Source organism: Cynocephalus volans, chromosome 1, assembly GCF_027409185.1.
Source record: "Cynocephalus volans isolate mCynVol1 chromosome 1, mCynVol1.pri, whole genome shotgun sequence".
In the NCBI taxonomy this organism is placed as follows: domain Eukaryota; kingdom Metazoa; phylum Chordata; class Mammalia; order Dermoptera; family Cynocephalidae; genus Cynocephalus; species Cynocephalus volans.
In genome coordinates, this window is record NC_084460.1 from 56,962,478 (window position 1) to 56,985,740 (window position 23,263).

General features: G+C 59.4%; 1 protein-coding gene across 1 annotated transcript; it reads right to left on the bottom strand.

The window, feature by feature from the left end:
* Positions 1 to 64: 64 nt before the first annotated feature.
* NKAIN4 (sodium/potassium transporting ATPase interacting 4) lies at positions 65 to 21,682 on the bottom strand. Its single transcript, XM_063113180.1, has 6 exons — positions 21,629 to 21,682; positions 8,481 to 8,618; positions 7,329 to 7,409; positions 6,440 to 6,637; positions 1,315 to 1,375; positions 65 to 153 (listed from the first exon to the last, which is right to left on the bottom strand). Exons 1-6 carry the CDS (start codon positions 21,680 to 21,682, stop codon positions 65 to 67), a joined length of 621 nt encoding a protein of 206 aa, XP_062969250.1.
* Between the last annotated feature and the right edge of the window lie 1,581 nt (positions 21,683 to 23,263).

Sequence of the window (23,263 nt, forward strand, 5' to 3'; positions counted from 1 at the left end):
AAGCCTCATGCTGTCCCGCCCTGGTCAGCCAGGCCAGAGGCCGAGCAGGCTCTGTGGGCCATACTTACAAGTATGCCTGCTTGGACAAGAGGCTGGAAGGCTTTTCATTGACATGGTAGAGAGGAAATGGATCAAATCCACCAATGAAATCAACTGAAAGAAACCAAGACCCAAATAAAACAAAGCCAGACAATGGAAAAGGTGGTGGAATGGAGGACACCCCGCAACAAGGCGCAGAGGAGCTGAGGGGCAGCTGGGGGAGGCCGATTTCCCTGGGGCATAAATAGTGGGTGATTTGGGCCGAAATGTTTAAATGGATCCAACCATCCCAACAACGGGGAAGTGGCCTGGGGCAGGTCCTCAGCCTGGGTGGCGGGTGCACACACCCTGCCAGACTCTCCTGATCACACCTCCCCCCTCCAATCTTGCTCACAAACATTGGTTGCCATCCTGAAGCTGTGTCTGCACAGCTAGAGGGGGGCAGGGGCTTGCCAGCAGAGTTAATGGGTTTCTGATCCCCCAGCTGGCTCCCACCTTAAAATGTCTTTAAGGTGATCATCAGGGAGCCAGCTGTGGTTCAGGCAGCACTGAGGTGCTGAGAGCCACGCTCCAGGAGCATCCCAGCCTCCAGCATTGAGCCCAGGCTTGAGTGTAGGACACACAAACCACTGACCCCATGGCCATCCACTCCTGGGGACAGATGGCTCTGAATTCCGATTCTGACCTCAGCGAAGGCCTGTCCATGGGAGCCGTGGGCCCGCAGTGTGCCCAGCCCTACCTGGCTTCTGCCACCTGCCCACCCTGGCTCTGTCCTTCTCTGCAGGGTCTTCCTGTGAGGCCACCTAAGGACACACTGCAAATCAGAGGCAATGTAACAGGGGCTCGCAAGCAGGGGGAAGAAAAAACACTGCTCAAAGGGTCAAGACTGGTGCCAAGGGCCTGACGTGAGCACCCGCCAACAACAACACCCAGTTCTCAGTGACGAGAAGTTGGCGGCCTGAGCCTCAATAGGTCTGAGAGCTCAGACCTTCCACCTGTGGCAACTGTGGTGGTCATGAGGCCGAGCCTGGAGGTAGGGTGAGCTGAGCCCTGGGATCCACAGTCCAGGACCCCTCCTCATTCCTCCTCAGGTGTCTGGACTATCCCCTCTGCTCAGGCCTGCAGCACTGAGCAAGGGCCTCCCACTGGGCCTGGAGACACCACCAGAGAGGGGCCTCCTCGGCCAGCTGCCCTCTGCTTCCCTCCTCCCTCTGCCTGTGGGGCCAGATGTGTCACAAACAGGCTTTGGCAGGAGGCTGGTGGCTGAAAACTTACAGCTGTCCTCTTCCTCTGTGAACACACTGACCACGTAGCAGCTGTAGATGAAGCCCACGAGCTGAAAGACACCAAGAGGCCAGAAGTGAGCTCGCTGGAGTGTCACTGCAGGACTGGGGAGAGGCACTCCCGGTGTGTCCCTGAGTACAGTGGCCCCGCCTCTCCCGGGCCAGTTTCCTTCTCTGTAAAATGGAACAGGAGGGCTGACCTGCACAGCCCTCTCAAGCTCTCAGTTTCCACATGGCATCTCTGCCTTCTCCCCTGACGCTGCTCAAGGGAATATGGAGAATGAATGGGGAAGATGACCATGCCAGCCTCTGGCTGTGTGGAGGGGGGTGGCACATGGAGAGAGGCCCCCGGAGACGTGTGGCCACAGCATGGACACATCACCCCTATCCCTGCCCCACCATCCTCCCTGGGCCTCCTCTTTTGGCCCCAGCTGGCACCAAGCAGCTGACCATTAGGGGCTTCTCCTCCCCTGTGGGGTGCTGCCCACCAGGCCAGGCAACACCAGTGAGTTACTGCAGGCGTGGCCATCACCTCCATCAGGGAGCTGTGTCACCTTTCACGAGAACGACCCACAGGCAGGGCTGACAGGATGACATGTGGAGCAGCCTGGAAACTGATGATGGTATGTCACATCAAGACCCCATGCGGCCCCCCACCTGGCTTACCCAAGGAGGCTACGCAGCAGAGTTGGCCTTTTCCACAGAGCTTGGACACTTGCAAGGTGACCTGGGAGGGGGAGGTCATGCCTCTGGCCTCTGTGCCCAGGTCAGGTCTGCATCCTCTAGGACACCAGAAAATGCTCTGAGCACAGAGCACCTGGCCCAGCCCGAGCTCAGGCAGCGAGTTCTCAATGGCAGTGGGTCCCCTGCCCCTGCAGTCCCTCCCCCTACATTCCCCCTCCTCCCTCTGCCTGTGGGTCTTGACATGTCACAGAACACTCAGCCCAGCCCGACCTCAGAGAGCGAGGTCTTGATGACAGAAGCTCCCCTGTCCCTGTAGTCCCTCCCCCAACATTCTGCACCTGGTCCGGGGCAGCGTGGATGGAATCCAGCTTCTGACTGGGCTGGCCAATGGGGAGCCCAGCAGGAGACCAGAGGGAGGGACAAGGGAGAGGCAGGACACATGTCCCCAGCCCTTTCTGCCTCCCTGCACAAGGGTCACGGCTCTGCTGAACCTGCCCCAGTGTCAAAGCTCCTTTCTGCACCCCTTCGGACCCAGGTGGCGTCATTCGCCTACTAGAGCCCCATGGGAGTGGGCTCTCGTACCTGGCACCACCCCTTGTGAGGCCCCTCCCCAGCCCCTGAACAGCCTGGTCTGAGGTGCCATCTCTGTCTCACTGAGACCCTGAGCTGGGGGACAGACCTCACAGGATACCTGCTATGCAGAAGCTGCAGCAGGTCTTGCAGAGAGTGGCAGTGCCCGCCCCTGGGGTGCCACAGCCCGGAGAGGGCCTGGCCAGCGAGTACACTCCAGGAGGTGCAGGTGCCCACACCGGGGGAGGGAACAGGAGGGCAGCCAGCAGTGGTGGGTTCGCGATCGAGGGGCCATTGGAAGGAAGCAAGGCCTCTGAGCACCTTCCTGGGAGTGTGTCGGGCCCTCTGCTAAGCAGCGATGTGACCTTCAGGGATTTACTTAACCTCTTGGTCTTGGTTTCTTCCTGCATAGTATAGACCTAGCCCAACAGACTCCCCTTGAGAGACCACTGTGCCCATCAAAGGAGATAGACCACACACTGAGGGTCCTTGAAACTGGAAATACTTGGGGGCTCCATGCCCCCCGAGGGCCCGACCCTGCTGTGGTCCAGGCAGGTCAGAATCTGCTCATTTCTGGGGGCGTCGGATCTGTCTGCTGGCTATTAAGAGACAAACTTGAGAAGCCTTCCCAAATAGCCTGTTTTGGTTCCCTGCCACAGTGGGGGGTGGGGGCATGGCTTGCCCCCCCCATGGCTTGCCCCCCCCACCCACCATGGAAGGAGCCTGTGGCCCCCCCGAGAGTTGGCCGCAGTGCTGAAAGCACAGCATGTCTGATCCTCTGGCAAGCAGTCCTCCTGGGGAAAGACGTTTCTTCCAGCCTGATGCCCACATCACTCGGGGACGTCCAGGCCACCCTGCCACGGTCCTCCCAGCACACCCTGCCTCCCTTCCACCCCTCTTGCCCACCTCCAGGCTCTAGCCAACATTTCCTGCCACTGCCTACCAGGCAGGGGCCACCCAAGACACCTTTCTCTCCTGGACCCCCCAAAGCAAGCAGCAGAGGGCCAGGCTCCTAGTAAGTCCCTGCTGTCTGGAATTTAGAAACCCACATTTCATTAAAGAAACTCCCTCCCCTAGGAAGCAGAAGAAACGCAAACAGGAGGCCCTGACCCCTCCTTGAGGGCAGAAGCCCACCTCCAGCACAGCCTCACCAGAAGCACATCGTCCCTCCATGAGAGCCTTCGTCTTCTTCTGTCCAGTTCCCTTTCTGTTGCCTTTGCACAAGGTCTTTTTTTGATGTGTCCTTGGCAAATTGGTTCTTTCTTCTCTCAAGGAATGCACCTGTGTTCCCACATGATTTTGGGGCCCCCTTTTAGCCTCATGAAGTGAGCCATGGTGGGAGAGCCGGCTCCCCACATGGGGTGGACAGTGCAGCTGTGGCTCTTTGGGATGGGGCACCCCCAGTGCCTGTCTGATTTCCTGCAGGACCTATAACAGCTGGAAAGGAAGGAACCAGAAGTTCACGCACTGCCTACACTGCCGCACATCTTCTCATGCCATGGGTGTCCTGATGCAGAATTCAGCTTCCACCATCGGCTGCTGGCCGCAGAAGTTCCTATCCTACAAACCCAATGTCCACCCAGGCACGTTGGTATTGACACCACCGTGTGCACCAGGGAGTCAGGAAACCTCAGGGTCTGACCAGTGTCCTACAGCAGCTGTGCCAGGCGTGCCATGCCCCCGGGAGCTGGTGATGTGCTGCTCAAGGCAGCCTGGCGCCTGCCACACACCCACCAAGTCCTTCCATCAGCACTTTGAGGAAGGTATTTTACAGAAAAGGGAGCTAACACACAGAGAGGTTATGTGCCTCGTGAAGGCAGCTCAGTGGGGAGGTGGCATCACCTCAACCCAGAAGCAGCCTCTCGTCCCCCGAGTGGGGTCTGAGAGGACAGCAGAGCCTGACTCTGACTTCACAAATGACAGGTGCTCCTCAGTTCCATCCAGGACTGGAGAATCCCTAGCCAGGTTGAATGTGGGTTGTGTGGGGCCAGCCAAAGCCCAAGGTTGGGTCTCCCGTGGGCCGGACCCACATCCTTCCCACTCAGCACGGCCAGCACAAAAGCTGTGGGAAGGGTGGGGCTGTTCCATCTGGGGGCAGTGGTCACCGCTTCAGTCCTCCAGGGGCCAGACCCAGGCACATAATGTCAAGGAATTCTGCTCAGTCGTTGTGAGTTGAACATGTCCCCAAGCACATACATTCAAGTCCTAACCCTGGCACCTTATCTGGAAACAGGGTCTTTGCACATGTAATTAAGATGAGGCCACACTGGATTAGGGGGGCCCTAAATCCAATGACTGGTGTCCTCGTAAGAGAAAGGGGAGGGGAGACTGGAGACATGGTGCACAGGAAGAAGGCAACATGATGAGAGGTGGAGATCGGATGGGATGTCCACAGGCTAGGGAAACGAGGAACGTATTCTTTCTCAGAGCCCCCAAGGAGAACCAGCCCCACTGGCACCTGGATGGACTTCTGGCCTCTGGAACTGAGAGAAGATACGTTTCTGTTCTTGTCCTCCCCAACTGTGGTCATCTGGCAGCCATGGGGCCTCACACATTTGGACAGGCAGTTTGTTCCTCTGGCTGGCTCAGAGATGGGGCCCCTGAAGCCTCCCCACTCCCCCCAGTGACACAGCATCTGCAGAGGCTGCTGCCAGACTGGGACAGCTGGCATGGGAAGGGACCTCTAAGCCCCCCTGACCAGTGGTCCAGGTCACAATCCCCTTGTCCCCAGTCAGTACCAGAAGGTTCTCAGGCACCCACTCTCTTCATCCTCCATGGAAGGGGACAAGGTCCCAGAGGAGGGGATGCTGTCCCAGAAGTCCCTGTGCTGCCCCTAATATGGCCTGTCTCACGCCCATGCGGCCAGCGGGACCAGGGCAGCAGCCCAGTGGGCACTGCGGAAGCAGCCAGGCCGCTGCATTGTTGTTGGTTCGCTACCTGTCAGCCGCCCAGCTGGGCCCAGAGTCCCTCCCTGCTTTCATGCCCGTTGACAGTAGAAACTGGAGCTGCCCAGATCTCCATGGGGGCTGGTGAGCAGGGATGGGGGCAGAGAAGGAAGGGGTTTGCGGCTAACACTGCCCAAGTACAAATGGGGAAACCAAGGCTTGTAGAGGCGACCAGCTTGTCACCAGAGCGGCCCAGGCTGCTGCCCCAGCTCAGGAAAATCACTATATATGTGCCCGGCAAGGGTGAGGACAGTAGTGCCTGCTCGGCCCCCGGCCCCCACAGACCCCCTCACCTGCCCTAGGCCCCCACATTAAATCACTTCTCTAGGGTTTCAGATAAACTACAGGACACCCAGGTGAATTAGAATTCCAGATACACAACACATATGTCCCAAATATGGCAACAAACAGACTAAAAGTTACTTGCTTATCTGAAGTTCAAATTTAACTGGACGTGCTGTGTTTTTACTCCCTAAATCTGGCAACCTGCTCTCAGCACAGGAGCAGAAAGCCCTCTTTTGCCTGGTAGAGTGGAGGGAGTGGGCCAGGCTGGGGTCTCCGCCTCCTTCTCCAGTGGCTCCTCGTCTGCCCACGCGGCCTCCAGGGCTGGGAGGGACCTGCCTCCCCCTCAGTGCTGCTGTTCCCAGCCTGCCTCCCGCTCCACAGCACCATCAGAGGCTGAGGCTGGAGCTGGTTCTGAGCCCATTTTGCAGAAGGGGACACTGAGGTTCTGGAGATGGGGTGATTCCTCAACATCTAGGGCAGGGGTGGGGTCTAGGAAGGACATCCTGCCCTGGCAAAGAGGAAAGCTGGCTTTTCCATGTGCAGGAAGGCCTGAGACCTGGTCAATGTTGGCCCCGGCCAGGGGCAGGATGAGCCTCCCACTCCCACCCCCAAAGCCCCTTCCCCCACACTCACCGCCAGCAGGATCTGCAGGCTGCTGTGCAGGGCCTCCACATAGGTGTGCTCCAGGGTGCAGCTGGCACCCAACACCGGGGCCTGGCTGTGCGGGACCCCAAGGCTGGCTGCGGGCATCTCCTCACGCAGACACCCCAGTCCATGCTCGCGCCACCAGGAGCGGTGCCGGGAGAGGTTGAAGGTCAGGAGCTCGCTGTCCTGGGGGCATGGGGACAGACAGGTTAGCACCTGGGACGTGGCCAGCCCCACCCACTGCAGCCTGGTCAGCGTGGAGAGCAGCCAGGCACCCCGAGTCACCCCCACCACCCACTCCTGCCTCTTTAACCAATCTCTGAGCTACGTGCAAAGAGCCCAAGGCAGCCTGTCAGGGTTTGCTATCTGCCCGCAGGAGGGATGGGGCTTTGTAAGGCCCGAGGTCTGCTTCAGCGGCAGGCAGCGGCTGGGCAGGAGACTCCTTTCTGCCTGCACTCCAGTCCTACCATGCGCTGGCAGGGGCTCCCCTGCATATCTCTGCCTGGGCTGGCCTCTTGGCTCCATGGCCCCAGCCCCGACTCCTTCCAGGCACTGCCCGGGATCTGAGGTCCCCTCTTCCGGAAGACCTCCTGGTGCCCTCATTCCCAGCTGAAAGGCCACTGGCCCGCTAACACCCACAGCATCTCCTCGATGCCTCTGAACCACACACCAAATCGCTGGTCCTTCCTAAACCTTCACTGTGTACTGACTGTGGGACAGGGCTGTTCTGGGCACAGGAACAAAGCCGTGCACAGACTGAGCCCCAGCCTCCGTGGGGAGAAACTGGCATTAGACCAGTGAACACACCAAGTGTCATACGGTGGCTGTCAGGACTCCTACGGAAGGACTCTACATGAGCCCCCACCTGTCTACTCACCTTCGAGAGGCCTCCCACTTCCAGGTAGTAGCAGATTAGGAAGACGTTCCAGGTGACCCAGACAGCTGCCCACACAGCATACTAGGGAGATGAGAGGGGGCAGGGGGCAGAAACTGAGCCCAGCTCTTAGGGGACACTTGCTTTTGACAGCACCTTAGGAAAAGGTCCCATGACCACACGGCCAGGTGGGCCCCTGTTCCCCGAGACTGACAGCCCCTGGATGCTCGGCCTGAAGGACATTTCCCCAAGCCCACCCTGGTTGGATCTTCCCACACTGCCACCAGACCAGGACAGACAGGGCTCCTGCTCCCAAACAGATGCCGAGAAGATGAGGCATTGAGAACAGCCAATCGGAGGGAGCCAGAGGCGCAGGACAGTTTTCTGACATGGTTTCCTTGCCCAGAGACAGCTGTGGCCTGTCCAAGGTGGGTGAACGAGGGTATGACTGGCCTCAATGATAGAGTGTCCCCAAAAAACCACCCCAAGAGAGAGCCTCAGAGAGCTGCCTGCTGGGGAGGGGAGGCCTTTGGGCTGTTGCCTGCTTTCATGAATAAGGTTTTATGGGAACGCAGCCATGCTGCTCTGTCCAGGGCTGCTTCTGTGCCATGACGGCAGAGGTGAGCTTCCACAGAAACTGTATGGCCCACGAGGCCTAAAATATTTATCACCTGGACCTCTGCAGGAAAAGTTTGCTGCAAGCCCCTGGTCTAGGCTGATTATTTTGATTTGCACCAAACAAAGATGCTGGTCAGAGAAAAATTTTGAGCTCCTCCAAAGGTAGGACAGCCGTACATGCAAGGTACCAGCTGCGTCCAGATCCTGCCCCAGACAGGTGCTCAGTGCCCCGGCCTCCTTGCCTGTGAAGCAGGGATCATAGCGGCACCCTCAGACCCAGCTACTGAAACACGGGTGAGTGAGGGCACTGAGTGTCTGGGGCTCCCCAGGAAACACGGCCCTCAGAAAACCACATCCTCCATGTCGGAATTCAGGACATCCAGGCTGTAAGAGGGTCTGAACCTGGGGGTCTAGGCTGGCATTGCCGGGTGCTCATGGCTTTTAGGATAACAGGGCAGGAAGTTGCCACTGGAGGCCCCTGTCCCCGGTCATCCCTCCCCGCCCACCCATGGAGGAGGCAGAGCGCCGTGGACTCACCACCACAATGTAGCGCGGCCGGTACTGGATGGTGCCGAAGAGCCCCAGGATGATGACAACGATGTGGATGAAGTTGGCCAGGATGGGCGCCCACTGGTAACCCAGGAAATCAAACACCTGTCTCTCAAGGGCGGTGGCCTAGGAACAGGACAACACGAGGGGTGGCGGACAGAAAAAGCCCAGACCCACCCACCAGGCGCTGGGTCCAAGGTCACAGAGACCCTTCGTGACCTGCCTCTCTCCTAACTGCCCTCTCCCACCCTGTATCTGTTTGAGGAGCTGCCAGGTGGGCCACAAACTCCTGCTTAAGCATCGTCAACAAGCAGGCAACAAGCACCTACTGTGTGCCTGGCTCTTCCAGCAAAAATCACCAAGTAAGTCTGACAGGCCCCCATTGTCACCACTGGGGTGTTTCTCCATGGAATAAGCCTCCTGTTCCCCTTTGTAGAGCCAAGTGACAAACAGGAGAAATGCCACTCAGGGGCTCTGGGTCTGCATGGGGAGTGGGATACGGAGGACTCAGGCAGCTGACCCAGCTGAGCAGCCTGTCTACGGTTCCATTGCACTTGGGGACAGTTGTGGACAAGGCTGTTCTCTGGACAGCAGACTGGTCCCACCTCCACTGTGGGCACATTCCCCCAACCCTCCAGCTGTGCAGATATCTGCCCAGACAGGGCTGACAGATGGGACCAGCAGGAGAGAATACAGGACGTCCAAAGAGTTTAAAGTTACTATTTTATGTTTAGGGGAAACTGCCAACTCTGAGCAAAGTCATGACTCTGAAAGCAGACATCCAATCAATCACTTAGTCACTCACTCATTCACTCACTCATTCATCATTCACTCACTCATTCACTCACTCACTCATTCACTCAGTCATCACTTGCTCACTCAGTCATTCACTCACTCATTCAGTCATTCACTCAGTCGTTCACTCATTCACTCAGTCATTCACTCACTCGCTCACTCATTCACTACTCAGTCATTCATTCACTTACTCACTCATCACCAGCCCCATTGCCTGTGCTGGTGCATAGGATCCATGAGAAGATGTGGCCAAGTCTGCCCACCCCAGCCATTTTCTGGAGCCAGAGCCACCATGTTCAGGACAGGAAGGCATGTCAGGGAGGACTGGAAGCAACTGGCTGCTCCCTGCAGGGACAACAGTGAAGGGACAGCACCATGCAGCTGGGGAGTGGGAGCCCATGGCTGCATGACATGAGTTCACTGCTGGCCCACTGTGTGCCCAGTGCTCCACTGGCATAGGACAACCGAGACAGTCCCCAACCCAGAGTGACCTCTGGGGTGTGGCTAGGAGGGCACCTGGAATGGAGGGTGGAGGGGGGGCTGGGCACGAGGGGCAGCCTCCATCCTCACATGGCCCCCAGGCAGAGTGACTGGGGACCGAACCCAGGACGGTAGGCCTGTGTCCTGGGACCCCCACAGGACCCCCAACCAACCCCCAGGAAACAGCTGTTGTGGGCATGCCCTGGCACTGTCCAGCCACTGTGGATGACCTGAAGGGGAGGCAGCTATTTCGAGGAAGTCTTGGGGAGGGGAAATTCCAAGCATGTCCTGAGGGGGGTCTGGGGTCCCTGGAGGACAGCTGAGAGTGGGGATGGGGCTGGGCCTGCTCGGTGGAGAGGCAGGAGCAGGAGAATTCCATCATATGTGAACTATCCAGTGGCATTACTGCCTTCACAGAGGGTGGGCTGGGCTCTCAGCCCCCCTCTCCTGCCACACAGTGGGTCAGGCCCACGTACCTGTGTGGACAGCTCTATTCCACATTGCATGGCAGTCCCCCATGACTGTCATTTTGAACAGGAACACCAGATGCATCATGGTGGGTTAGAAGCCTCTGCTCGCCTGAGTTCCCACCACTAAAATGGCCCCTAATTCCAGCTCTCCGCAATGGCTTCCAGGCCCCCTGGGGAAATCCTTCTGCTTATTCTCAAGGGCCATCTCACAGCTTCCCCCTGGCTAGCCGGGCATGGTGTGGACAGGGAGCTGCTGAGCCAACCTTCACATTCCAGGACAGGCCAGGCTGCTGTTCACACTGAGAGAAGGGAGGGACTGTCACCAACTCTCCACATGCACAGACACACCCTGGGCCAAGGTGAGGGCTCTGGTCACAGTTCAGGACTGAGCATATGGGTTTGAGCCCCAGGAGGTGCAAGAGGGTGTACATTAGTAGCTACAGCTGCATAACAAATTGCCACAACTTACTAACTTCAAACAACACCCATTCTCTCACAGCTTCTGTGGGTCAGGGGTCTGGGCACGGCTTATCAAGGTCCTCTGCCCAGGGTCTCAGGGCTGTGGGCTCATCTGAGGCTTAGGGTCCTCTTCCAAGAGCCCCGGCTGTTTGCAGAATTCAGCTCCTTGTGGTCGTAGGACCGAGGCTTGCAGCTCCCAGAAGTACCCACTGTTCCCTGCCAGTGGTCCTCTCCACGCATGCGCCTGCTCCTCCAAGGCCCACAGATGGCAGGCACGTGTAAGAGTTCACCTGACCAGGTCAGGCCTGATGAAAACAAGCTCCCTCTTGGATCACTTCAAGTCAGCTGGTCTGAGACCTCTCATCTCTCCCATCCACCCCACGATGGAACCTAGTCACAGGGGGGATACCCCATCATGTTCCCAGGTCAGGCCCATGCTTAGGGAGGGAGAGCACAGGGCACGAACCCCAGGATGGGAATCTTGGGGTGTCTTAGAATTCTGCCCACCATGGAGGTGGAGGAGGGAAGAATGGGAAAGCATGTAAGGCACAGAGAGTGGGTGCACCAGACCCGGAAGCTTCCACCATGCGCTTTGCAGAAGAACCTGACACTTGGAGGACAGAGCCCCAACAGTGTGCAACCCCCAACACAAGCCATCCTATCAGTATCTCTTATCCTTCCTGGACAGGGCAAGGCTTGGAGGATGCCCCAGACAGAGCCATGGCCCAATACAGACCCTGCAGAACCCTGCTCTCCACCAAGGCAAATCTCAGCTCCAAGACTGAGGCCCCTGGCTTGGGGTGCAGACTCCCTGCTGGGCCTCTCCCATGGCATTCCGGAGTCAGAGGCTGTAAAGTTCCTGCTTTCACCAGTGGCCTGCCCATGGGGTGTGAGAAGGCCCATGGGAAAGGCTCAGTGCGTCACGTCTGCACAGCCTTTCCTATTTTTACAGGGAATCACTTTCCACTTTGGTGCTCCATCATTTCTAATGAATTACTGGCCCCACACCACAACCGGGATGCATTCCTTGCTGGGACTATGATGTGAATCCCAAGGGGCTGGTTAAGATGCAGCCTGCGAACCAAGCAGCTGCAGGGACAGGTTGTGCTTCCAACAAGCCACAGGTGATGCTTCTGCAGCTGGTCCCTGGCCCCTGCGGTGAGCGACAAGGCTGCATAGGGCCTCTGGGGGGCAGCGAGGCGAGGACCACCCACCCCACGCAGCCCCACATGTCCTCAGGCAAAGACTGGGGTCCCCTGCACCCGCTGTGAGGTTGGCTGGCTTGGCCTGTGCAGTGCATCCAGCAGGTGCTCACAGGTTCTGGTCCCACACACAGGCCTGCCAGGTGCTGTGGTCACGGTGCTGTCCCCAGCAGAAGGGCAGGAAACAGAGCTGCAGCCAGTCGCAGGGTCACACCAAGTGAGGGATAGAGGCCCCAGCCCAGCTGAAACACAGACACCCAGTTACTTCTGAATTCCAGATCAACAGTGAACATGTTTTTACTAAGAGTATGTCCCAAACACCGCAGGGACATGCTTACAGTAAATATTTGCTGTTTATCAAAAGTCAGGTTTAATTGGGCATCCTGTATGTTCACGTGCTGATCTGGCCACCCCAGGTCTAGTGGCACCAAGCTCTACAACATGCCAGCAGAAGCCCCAGGACCTCAGGGACCCAACCTCTGCTGCTGAACCTTCTGGAAGCAGCCTCGCTTCCAGTCCTCGCTTGTCTGCAGTGGGGGGTAAGTGGAGGGATGTGGGACCGGAAGACTCAGGGCCAGCAGGGTTGCAGCAGCAACCACCCGACCTTCCAGGGGAGGCAGGGGTGGTGAGGGCAGAATGGGGCACCACCACAGGGCGACTCCCACACCCCGAGAGACAAAACACTGCCACAGCAGCCCCCGTGGCCATCCTGGCCACGGAGGCTGCTCCTGGGCTGTGAGAGGATCTGCACAGGGCCCGTGGAAGCAAAAGTAGGGCCAGTGTTTCGGGGCACGCTCCCCACAGGAGGCGACACCTGGCTGGAGTCCTGAGGGTGGGCAGGAGTTCACTCTGAGGCAGAGCGGCGAAGGGCATTCCAGGACAGGAACGGCACGTGTGGGCAACTAGCAAGAGAACCAGGCAGGGTCTGGGGGCCAGGGTGTCACGGAGAGCAGCCAGGTGGGTGAGGCTCGGGTTTTCAAGCGTATCCCGTGAGCAGCAGCTCCCACCTGGCTGTGTGTTCCCATCCCTCAGGCGTTTTCCTGTTTTGCTTTAAATACCCACACGCAGCCCCACCCCATCTGTGAAATCAGTCTCTGAGGATGGGGCTGCAGGGCACGTGTTTTGTTTCTCATTTTACTTTTTATTTTTGGCAGCTGGCCGGTGAGGAGATACGAACCCACGACCCTGGCGTTACAACACTGTGCTCCAACCAACCAAGTTCACAGCAGCCCTCGTGGATTTTGGAAGTTCCCAGGGGTCGGGCCAACACTCAGCCTGAGCACGGAGGAGGGTCGGAGGTGCGTCAGAACGCTGCCCATGGGGCAGGACCACCACAAGGAGAGAGACCAGCTGCTCCGGGGAAGGTGGTGAAGAGCAGTCGCACAACTGATCCGTCCCTGTGGTCACGAGAGGTGACATCCCAACCCTCCTCCAGCCTCTCAGCAGTGCTGAGCTGAAGCCGCATGAGCCATCCCCGGCACCCATGTGCTGGGACCTGCTGCCTGGCTCAGGATGCTGCAGACACGGGGGTCTGGGCCACTACCTTGGGAATTGGGCAGGGTGGGGGCACCATGGAACAGGCATCAGCTCTGAGGAGCAGGTGGGACCAGAGACCCCGGCCGCCCTGAGGGCTCCCTCCTGCACCAGGGAAGAGTGGGGAGAGGGGCACCTGGTTGGTCACCTCTGTCCAAAGGCACCTCAAGGCCAGGCTCAGGGAGGCAGACCATTCTCTGGCCCCGTCTGACCTCACTCGCAGCCAGGAGGAGTCCCCGAGACCAGCCACCCCATGTGGCTCTGAACACGGTCTCCCTTCCTGGGACAGCTGCGGTGAGGTCTGGGGCTGGTGTGCCTGGAGCACGGACGCAGAGGCCAGCACATGCCCAGGCAAATCACCTTACCTCTCTAACCCTGTTTTCCCATCAGGAAAATGGACATCTCAGAGAAGATGCAGCAGAGGTGACAGTGACTGAGGACCAGCCCTGGCATTAGACCCCGCGGGTGACACGTGAGCACCAAGTACCAGCATCACACGGGAAAAAGGCACACACAGGAATGTTCGGGAAAAGGGGCTCAACAATTATAATACAACACACCGGTGATCCGACAGATGTCAACCTCGTGCATCTGGGCTCCTATGAGAGTCCTTGGACCTATTCTTGCAATTTTTCCGTAAGGTTAAAGTATTTTAAAATAAAAAGTCTTAAAAGAACGAAAAAACTGCTGGGTGCCCAGTGCTGGGCCAAGCAGAGCTGTGAGGCTGCAGCAGGACTTCCCCATTCAGATGCCCACAGATGCAGCCCCTGGCCTCGAGGCATGTCTTGGTCAGACCCTTGGCTCCGTCCAGCTCCTGTGCCCAAGGGAGCTTGCGCCAAGCCCCGACCTTCAGGTCACTGTGCGGCTTCAGTGAGAGGGAGCTTGGTGAGTGTGGGACCCAGCACATGTAGGTGCTCAATAAACACTGGCAGCCTGGTACTGCAAGAGGGACACCAACTGGGGGGATCAGGCCAAAGGACACGAGATCAGGCAGATCATGTGGGCCTCAGCCTCCACACACCCGATGCTGTGGCCAGGCAGACCTGCCGGGTGGAGCTGGCAAGCCCCCTAGACAGGAGAGGTTGGCAGCCCCGGAGGGAGGGACCTCAGCTGTCCTGGCCTCCCAATTAAGCCAGCTGCATTCTTCCTCAAAGTGTCCTAATGCAAGGGGACAGGTGGTAGATGGAGGCGGTGGAGGGGCTTCTCCAGTCCTCTCAGAGAAGCAGGCAGGCCATCCTCAGGGAAGCCTCTTTGAAGGACAAATCACTCAAAGTCACAAACTCACCTTGGGGGGAATGGTGAGATGCCACAAGGGAGCACATACGCTTGGGGCCAAGAGACACACAGCTCTCCTGGTACCCGCCCGGGCCATGCCCTCCCAGCAGCCACTGCCCAGGGAGCCCTCGGGACATCCGGAGCCAGAGTCTCCCACAGTCACCATGCGCTGGTGGGCCCCCACAACTGTGGCTGGTCCCCCGCCAGGCCTGGGGCTCAGGACCCTCACTTTGTGCTCTGTGCTCCTCCCTCTCACTTGAGCAGATGCCAGATTTGAAAAGCCTTGATGGCACAGGGAGGCAGGGCAGCCTGAGACCCTCCTGTGTACACTCACCCAGAGCGCCAGTGCTGCCTTCTAGTGCAAGGGAAGAAAGTCACCAGGAGCAGGTTGGTCACCGGCTTTCACGGAGATCCCAACTGAATGGGGGACCCAGGGTAAAAAGGACACCATCACTCATGGCCTGGGGAGAGGATGGCCCATGTCAGCCGAGGTGGCTCCCTGGAAGGTGCCAGAGTGCAGGGGTGTGTGCCGTGCACTGGAGCCATCAATAAATGGTCAACACCCACCAAGTGCCCTGTGTGAGGCAGGGGTGCTGACCAACGCACAGCCCACCCTGGCCAGTACTTGACCACTTCCTTCCAGCAGGATGGGAAGCCACAGAAGCCTGGCATAGACTGATCTGAGCCAGTTCCAGAGATAGTCCCAGCCTATTCTGCTCTCCACCTTAGCCTGGGTGAGTCCCTGTGGCTGCAGAGAGAGCTCCCAGCCTGCCCACCTGCCATGGCCCTGGGCCCAGCCCGCAGGAGTCATAGAACACATATCCCTGCAGGACAGGAAGATGCCAGTTTTAGGACCCACTGAGCTCCAGCACCTACTGCTCTGCTGATGAGGCTTGGGATTCTGGGATTCTGGGATTCCAGGATTCCAGATTTATGTAACAGGTAACAGGTGAGACCTCACATCCCCAGGGACTGCCTGGGAGGCTGCTCCTCCCCATGCCTGGTGGACACACGCACGCACACACGCACGCACGCACCCCACCCCATGAGCCATCTCTCTGCAGCCTGAGGAGCTGACTCAGGCTATGTGTCCAGTGACCCATCACTGGGCTGGATGGAGCAGGGCCTTCCCATCCCACCATGCAGCTGCTCTGTCTCCCCCCAGGCTGCTGGTCCCCGGTTCAGCATCACCACCTTGGCCACCATCACAAAAAAGACATTAGCTGTTGTGATGGGTTGGGGATGCCCCAGAGCTGAAGCCCTGACACAGGTGGGTGGGGGGGTCCCTGCCCAGCCCCGCTCCTATTCTACCGATGATGGGGGTGCTTCTGACCTCCCCACCCATCAAGACTGAGACACTCGAAGGCGAGGACAGCTCCATCATTTCTGGACGCTCTGTGGGGAGAGTCAGGGATGGGACTGTGGACTCAGACTTCAGGGGAGTAGGTTCTGTAAGCAGAACCGTGTGCTGGTCACTGCTAGCTGCTGTGACTGCTGCAGTAGAGGTTCACGGGGCCCGCAGGAGCAGAGCTCTGCGGGCTGGTGTTGCCCCCTTCAACCGCACCCCTCTGGGTCGACCCTAACGGCCTGTCCACATGCTATCCATGCTGAAGCACCCTCCACGGGAATGGGGTGCTACCCACAAACACATCCACAGCAGGGAAATCTGCAGGAGGAGACAAGGAAAGTCAGGGATGTCCAACTATGACCCGGTCAAGTGTGGCTGACATAAGGACGGTGCCTCAGGGCAGCCAGAGAGCCTGCCTGGGATGCAGACAGCATGGGCTACACGGGGCCAAAGAACACACAAGGAAGAGAGAGAACGATGGGCCGTGTCAGCACAAAGGGCTCCGGGCTTCCATGCTGTGTCCCATACTTGCTGTCACATGGTGGTTTCTCTAATTTTTTTAGGGAAGATAGTCTCTCTGTGATCTGCTGAATTCCTCCAGAACCAGACCCTCCTCAAGCTCAGGCCCGGGCCTGGGCCTGCTCTGGGCCTGGAATGGGGGCTGGGGGCTGCTCAGTGGTGCCAAGACTGTTGGCCATGTGGCCTGAGGGGATGGCCTGAGCCACAGAGCTGCCACCCGATATGCCAGCAGGGCAGATCCAGCTCCCTGCTGGGTTCTCCCAGCCATACCAGGGGGACAGAGTGTTAGGGAGTATCATCCTGAGACCCCAGGCAGGCCTTTCCTGGGAAACAGCCCTGGCCCCACTCCTGGTGCAACTTCCAGACCCAGCTTCCTGGGCCTGACCCCATCTGTACACTCACCCTCTCATCGATGGGAAGCCGAGGTCTGCTGCTGGGATCTCTGTACCCAGAGAGGATGGTCCCTGCTCCTCCCTGTCATGGACAGTCACCCATGTCCTCCTGTCTGTCCCGGCCATCTCCCCACTTCACTCCCAGTCCTCACTGCCACCCGCTATGCTCCCAATGAGGAGGATGGGCCAAGCACAGTGCGTCAAGGCGGTAGCAGATAGAGCCGCAGAATGACTGAAACCCTCCAGGACAGCCCCTCCACCAAGGCCCCCCACGCCATGCAGCATCTGTACAGTGCCCTGTGCCGTGAAGGAGACCACCAGATTGCTGCAACCCCAGAAAGAGCTTGTGGGGGGCTGCCCCGACATCCACCCCTTGACAAGCGACGGCTCCAACAGCCCTACCTTGGGGGAGAGCCCAGCATCTGGCCTTGGCTGGTCAAGCCATGATCACCTTGGAAAGACCCTCCCTTCACTCCTGCTGCTCCATCAGAGACACCCAGTGCTGGTGGGGTCTGGACCTGAGCCCCTGAACCAAGCCCAAGGTTCTTCTCTGAGCTTCGGTTCAAGGCTGGTTCAGAGGAACAGAGAAGGCGCCCCATGATGTGTCTCGGGACTCCAGAGTCCTTCCCTGCTCAGTGCCCCCGGGCTTCCCTGAAGGAGGGCCACAGATAGCTGTCCCACGTCGGGCTGTCACAGCTCAGACACATGTCAGGGGGGACAACGAACAGGAGGAGAGGGACATATCAAACACATCTAAGTCTGTGAATTGTAATGATACTGAAGCAACACACCTGGTCCAGGAGGGTCCTGGGCACCTACCTGCCCACCACCATGAAAATGGTAAATAAAAGGCCTGCAGCCTTAGTGTTTCCTCTTGCACCTTCCGGGCTGCAAGGAAGGCACTTCCTACAGAAGAACTGCCGCTAACAAGAAAGACCCGACAAAGAAATTCACACATTTCCACTGGGCAGCCCTGGACAAGTTACTGAATCACCAAAGGGTGAGGACCCCACAGAAAGGCACCAGCTTGTCCCAGCATAGAACAGACAGCAGCAGGGGATGGACTCAGTTTTTGGGGAAGATGACATGCTATAATTAAGTTCGGTCCCCAGCTCCAGGCACACCCTCTCCCCGCACACCCTTCAAAGTCCACACCCCTGACTCAGGGTCGTCTAGGCCCTGCCATTTGACCTCTGACTCCATGCGCTGCTGTCTACCTGCCTGGAATTCCTGGAAGAGCCAAGACCCTTCCTCAGTCAGGACTCGGGGTCATAGCCCCCTCCATGCCCACACGCAGCCAGCAGCTCCTACCCGTGTTCTCCCCACACCTGCCCTGCCGCATCACACGCTGACCTGCGTGCTGGGTTGTCTCATGTCTACCACAAGGGGAGCTGAATGAGTACACAGAGAGTCCGTCTGTCGGCAGATGCTGCTGCTAGCCACCACCTGGCATGGAAGCAGCCTTGTCTTGGGCAGGGCCACTCTCCCTCAGCCAGCACAGCCCCCAGTGCCCAGAGGAGGCCTGCACATGGAAGTTTCTCAGTTAAGTTCATTTCGGGAAGAGACTGGTGTCTGAGGGCACAGCCCAGCCTCTCCCTGCCTCATGGAGAGATTTGACCCTGGGCAGTGGCCACAGGTTGCGTGGACCCAGCCCTGAAGCTCAGCCTGTGTGGACACTCAGCCATGGAGGAATCAGAGACCAGGTGATCTCATTTCGAGGGCAGAGGAGGGTCTGGCCAGGCCCAGATGGGTATAGTTTCAACAGGCTCCCAGAGACACGGGTATGGTGGGTGGATGGACTGGCATGGGCAAAGATCTGGAGAATGAGGGGGGTGGGGGGAGGAAAGATGAAAGGAAGGGGGAGGGGGGAGTCAGGCGTGAAGGACCTATGCCGTGATGGGTGCCCTGTGGGACAGGAGTGGACAGAGGTGCACACGCACACACGCCCCATGCAGACAGGCAGGGCTGGCCAACAGCATCTGTTCTAGACACAGAATGAAGTTAAATTTTGAGTCCCAGGTCTCCCTTCCTGCCCAGAAATCACTATCCAATGGGTACAGACATGTGCCCTGCCTGAGCCCCACCCGGGTCCAGCAACAAGGGGGAAGAAGAGTGATGTGGTCCCCGGTTCCCACAGTGGGGAGTTCTTCCTGCCTTTGGCCCACTTTGCCTCCCGTGGGACCAGTTGCACATCTGCTAAAGGGTCTCTCAAGCTGAGGAGCAGCCCTGGGGTCTGCCTCCAGAATAAAGACCCTACAGCCCGGGCAGGTGGCCAGTTTGGGTGGGGGCTGTTCTGGGAGTGTCTTTTTCGTCTCTGAGCCAAGGCACCCAGAGGCTCAGCAGTCCATGATGCTGCAGCCACATTCACAAGGCAGCAAGTCCTTTGCACCGTGGAGACAGGTGGCACTGCCAAGACCCAGCCCCAAGCCCCTTCTGGGCCTCTGGCCCCACAGGCTCACCAGGGCAGCAGAGCAAGCCTGGGAAATGGGAAAGGCACGCTGGGCTGGCTCAGAGCAGGCAAAGTTCACACTATTCTTCAGGGAGAAGGCTCCCAGAAAAGACGCTTGGGCCCTTTGTCCCGTAGCTTGGTAACGAGAATGCTCTCATGCTTGCAAAAAAAAGAAAAAACACAGTACCCACACCCACAACAGCTTTCTTCTGGGCCCACCACCCACATGCAGTGACTAGAGCAGTGTGTGGTGTCTTCCTCCCGAGGCAGAGGAGGGATGGTGGACATAGACAGCCCCCAACTGCAGCCAGGCCAGGACAAAAGGCCTTTGACAGCTCCCTGCTGCACTTCAGCCTTAGCCCACCAGCCATGAGGGAACACAGCCCAGTCCCTGGGGCATGCCTGCCTGAAGCTAAGCAGACAGAGAATTCCTTGGGCCAGAGAAGCCCCACTGCCCTCAAGCCAAGATGACCCTTTCTCCCTTAGCTGCAGCCAAATTGCCAGGGGCCTGCACGGGCCCGCCACAGGCATCCACCATCCACTGCAGAGATAAAACAGGAAACATGACCCGATCTGGTCACTCCAAGCCCCAAGGTCACACTGGACCTGTCAGTTGGGCCACATCCTTCACCCAACCCTTGTGACTGGAACGTCTATTTCTCCTGCCTGAACCCAGCCCGTGTGTCAACTCCAACCGCATCCTCACACCAAACTCAACACTTGAAAACCAAAGACACCAGCCCCCCAAAGCACCTGTGCTTCCTGACACCCAGACACACCGGCGGCCACTGGGCAGACAGCAGAGGTCAGTGTCAGCCTGGGCTCGTCCCTGTACTCCACCCAATCATCCCACCAGTATGACCACCCCTGCCCTCCCTGTTCCTGCTGCCCTGCCCCCCTCTCAGGAGCTGTGTAAGGAATTCCTACCACCGAGAGAGGCTCTCCCTGGAAGACAGTGACAGGACGGCTCCTGACACAAGAGTGATGATCCTGGGGCCCTCAGCCTGTTGCAGAGCCTTAGGCCATCTGCCCAGCCTGGCCTGCAGCACAAACCCTGCAGACCACCCACCTCTCCCCATGCCCCTCACCCCGTCATCCCTGCCCCTCCACGCTGCCACAGCACTGAACAAGCCTCCCGGGAAAGCTCTGGCAACTCCTTCCTTCCTCGAGATGGATTACCCGCCTATGTACCTCAGCCCCTGACGAGCTCAGGCAGAGAGCCCATACTCCTAAACAGAGGTCAGGACACCCAACCTGCACTGCCACAGATTTTGCTGCTTACACTTCCTTGACACAGACTCTTCTCCCTCCGTGGGGCTCTGTTTCAGGAGCAGGACGCACCGTCCAGCTGACCCTGTAGCCCACGCCCGGCCCACGCGCAGCCTAGACACAGCAGCAGCGTTTCCTTTTTAAGGCCAGAAACGCAGGGGCCAACAGCATCTGAGCAAAACAGCTCCCCAGGCGGGCCAGCCCAGACCTTTGTTCAGCTCTGCTCCAAGGGCAGGGGCTCCGGGAGTGAACCGCATCCCAGGGAGCTCGGAACTCAGAGCAGAAAGGAAACTCGGCTGCGGACGCCCAAGTTCTCTGACAAAGCTCCGTACCCAGGGGGCCCCAGCTAATCCCCAGACACAAAGGGCTCCCGCAGTGCGCGCTGAGCGCGGGGACTCCCAGCCCCTGCCAGGGGAGCTGGGTGCAGCGCGGGGCCGGTAGGCCGGGCGCCCTCCCTGGCTCACACCGGCCCACAGTACGCCCTTCCCCACCCCCGCCGTCAAGTCCGGGACACGGAACTTCGCGGCTCGACCGGCGCCGGGTGCCGGCTTCGGTGCAGGCACGCGCGCACTCGTGGGCGCGCCTCCGGACACGAGTGGACACCGCGAGCAGCCGTGCCCGCCCGACGCTTTTGTCCCGCACTGAGCCCTTCCAGCCGCTCTCCGCACCTGTCCCGGCCGCCGCGGCCCTGCGGGCGAACCCTGCGCGGCACACACGGCGGGGCGCGCGGGGCCGGGCGGAGGCGCGGTCGGAGTTGGACACAGGGCGCCGGCTCCCCGCGCCCCCCCGGCGGCGGCGAACTTCGGCTGCAGCACCCAGGGTCCGAGCCGCCCCCTCCCGGGAGCCAGCAGGAAGGGCTGCGGGCGGAGCGAAGCGCCCAGGGCCCGCAGTCCGCCTGGGGTTGGGCACCGGGACTCCAGAAGGCGCGCGGAGGGTCGCACTCACCAGCTGGAAGGTGCAGAGGACGATGAGCGTACAGCGGCCGGAGCAGGAACCCATGATGCCGGCGCGGCCCGCGGGCGCCGCCTCTGCCTGTCTGCGAGCCGAGCCCGTGGTGCCCAGCTCACCCTGGCCCCTCCCCGTCCCCGCCGGCCCTCCCCCTCCCCTCAGCCCCTTCCCCTGCTCCGCCCCGGGCCCCGCCCCTGTGCCCTGCTGTCCTCGCCCGCGGCCCCTGCCCTATAGCCTTGGCCCTGCCCCACCCTATGCCCCGCCCCCCATGCCCCTCCGCCGCCCCCCCCCCCCCCCCAGGCTCTTCCCGGGCCAGTGGCCCGAACCAGCCGCGCAGTCCCAGGCCCCGCCCCATCCCCTCCGGATAACAGCTGCTCCCAGTCTGTCCCCAACCCTCCACGGCCCCTGGGAGTTTCTTGCCGGCGGGGGAGGGAGCGCAGGACCCTTCTTAAAGGGGCGATGGCTCGGTCTCTCGGGCGGCGCGGAGCGGCGATGGACCGCGTCGTGGCCCCAGGACAGACCCGAAGCTGCCGCGAGCCCGCCCCGGACGCGTCAGGATAACCAGCGGCTGCCCCCGCCCCCAGGACAACCTCCAACCCCGCACCTGTGCCTTGCCTGGGCCCACCGGTGTGACCTCCCCATTCTCCGTCCTTGTGGGTGTCCAGGCACGCCACCCCCTGGGCGTCTTCAGGGTGAAAGTCCCAGAGATTCCTGGGCTTGGAGAGATCCTGCCCCGGGGTGAGGGTCAGGAGTGAGGAAGGTCTGGGGACCTGAAGTGCTCTGCTCTGACTGTGCCTGGACCAGGGTGGTCTGACTGAGGGAGAGGAAGACGCTGGGGAAACCCCGAGGTTGCAGGCAGCCTGGAGGTAATGTGGTCTGTGAAGAGTGTGCAGGTGGTACTGAGAGCTGGTGGCTGGAGGGGAGGCTAGGAGATGTGAGATCCGAAGCTTTGCATACAGGCAGGGCTGGACTTTGCGCCATGGGTCACAGGAAGGCACTGGGGTTCTGGATTGGGGTGAGCCACAGTAAACCCTGTCCTCAGGAGATGGTCCCCATCAGGGCCCTAGAGGAGTGAGGCCTGACCTGTGCTGTCCATGGCAGGGTAAACAAAGACAGAGGGCACAGGGGTTGAGGAGGAGGAGGGCCTATCCCAGGTGACCAGGCCACAGGCAGCACTTCTGGGGAAGCCTAGCACATGGCAGCTTTGGCCTTGGGCCCATTGCTCATGGCTGAAACAGTCCAAGGCCAGAGGGCCGGGTCCCAGCCCACAGCCAAGTATACCGGGCTGGGGCATGGCCACTGAACAATGGTCCTTGATATGCCAACCACCTGAGCACTCCGTTACCACCAGCCCCCTTCACAGAGGAGTGATCTGACATGATTCTCCTGTAGCAGCCTTAATTCCTTCCCCACTCCTGTGATTTTACAAATTACCAAGAGTTTTTACCTACCTAATTTTGGTTGACTGTCCCATAGTCCCACAATATGGGTGTAAAATGTATAGCACAAAAGCAAGGTCAAGATCTTCATGGTTGGGGAGCAAGCCACTGCAGACCCCTAAGCTGCAAGCCACAGGCAGCTCCCAGACCCCAACAAATAGGAAAGGTAGGAGAGGAAAGATGGGCCACCTGC

Bases quoted from the DNA above. Each gene is read 5' to 3' on its own strand.
- NKAIN4 (XM_063113180.1), bottom strand. From the start codon at position 21,682: ATGGGTTCCTGCTCCGGCCGCTGTACGCTCATCGTCCTCTGCACCTTC. The intron at 8,619-21,628 runs GTGAGTGCGACC...TCCTGTTCCTAG, and splicing joins TCCTCTGCACCTTCCAGCTG to GCCACCGCCCTTGAGAGACA. The intron at 154-1,314 runs GTAAGTTTTCAG...GGTTTCTTTCAG, and splicing joins CACAGAGGAAGAGGACAGCT to TTGATTTCATTGGTGGATTT.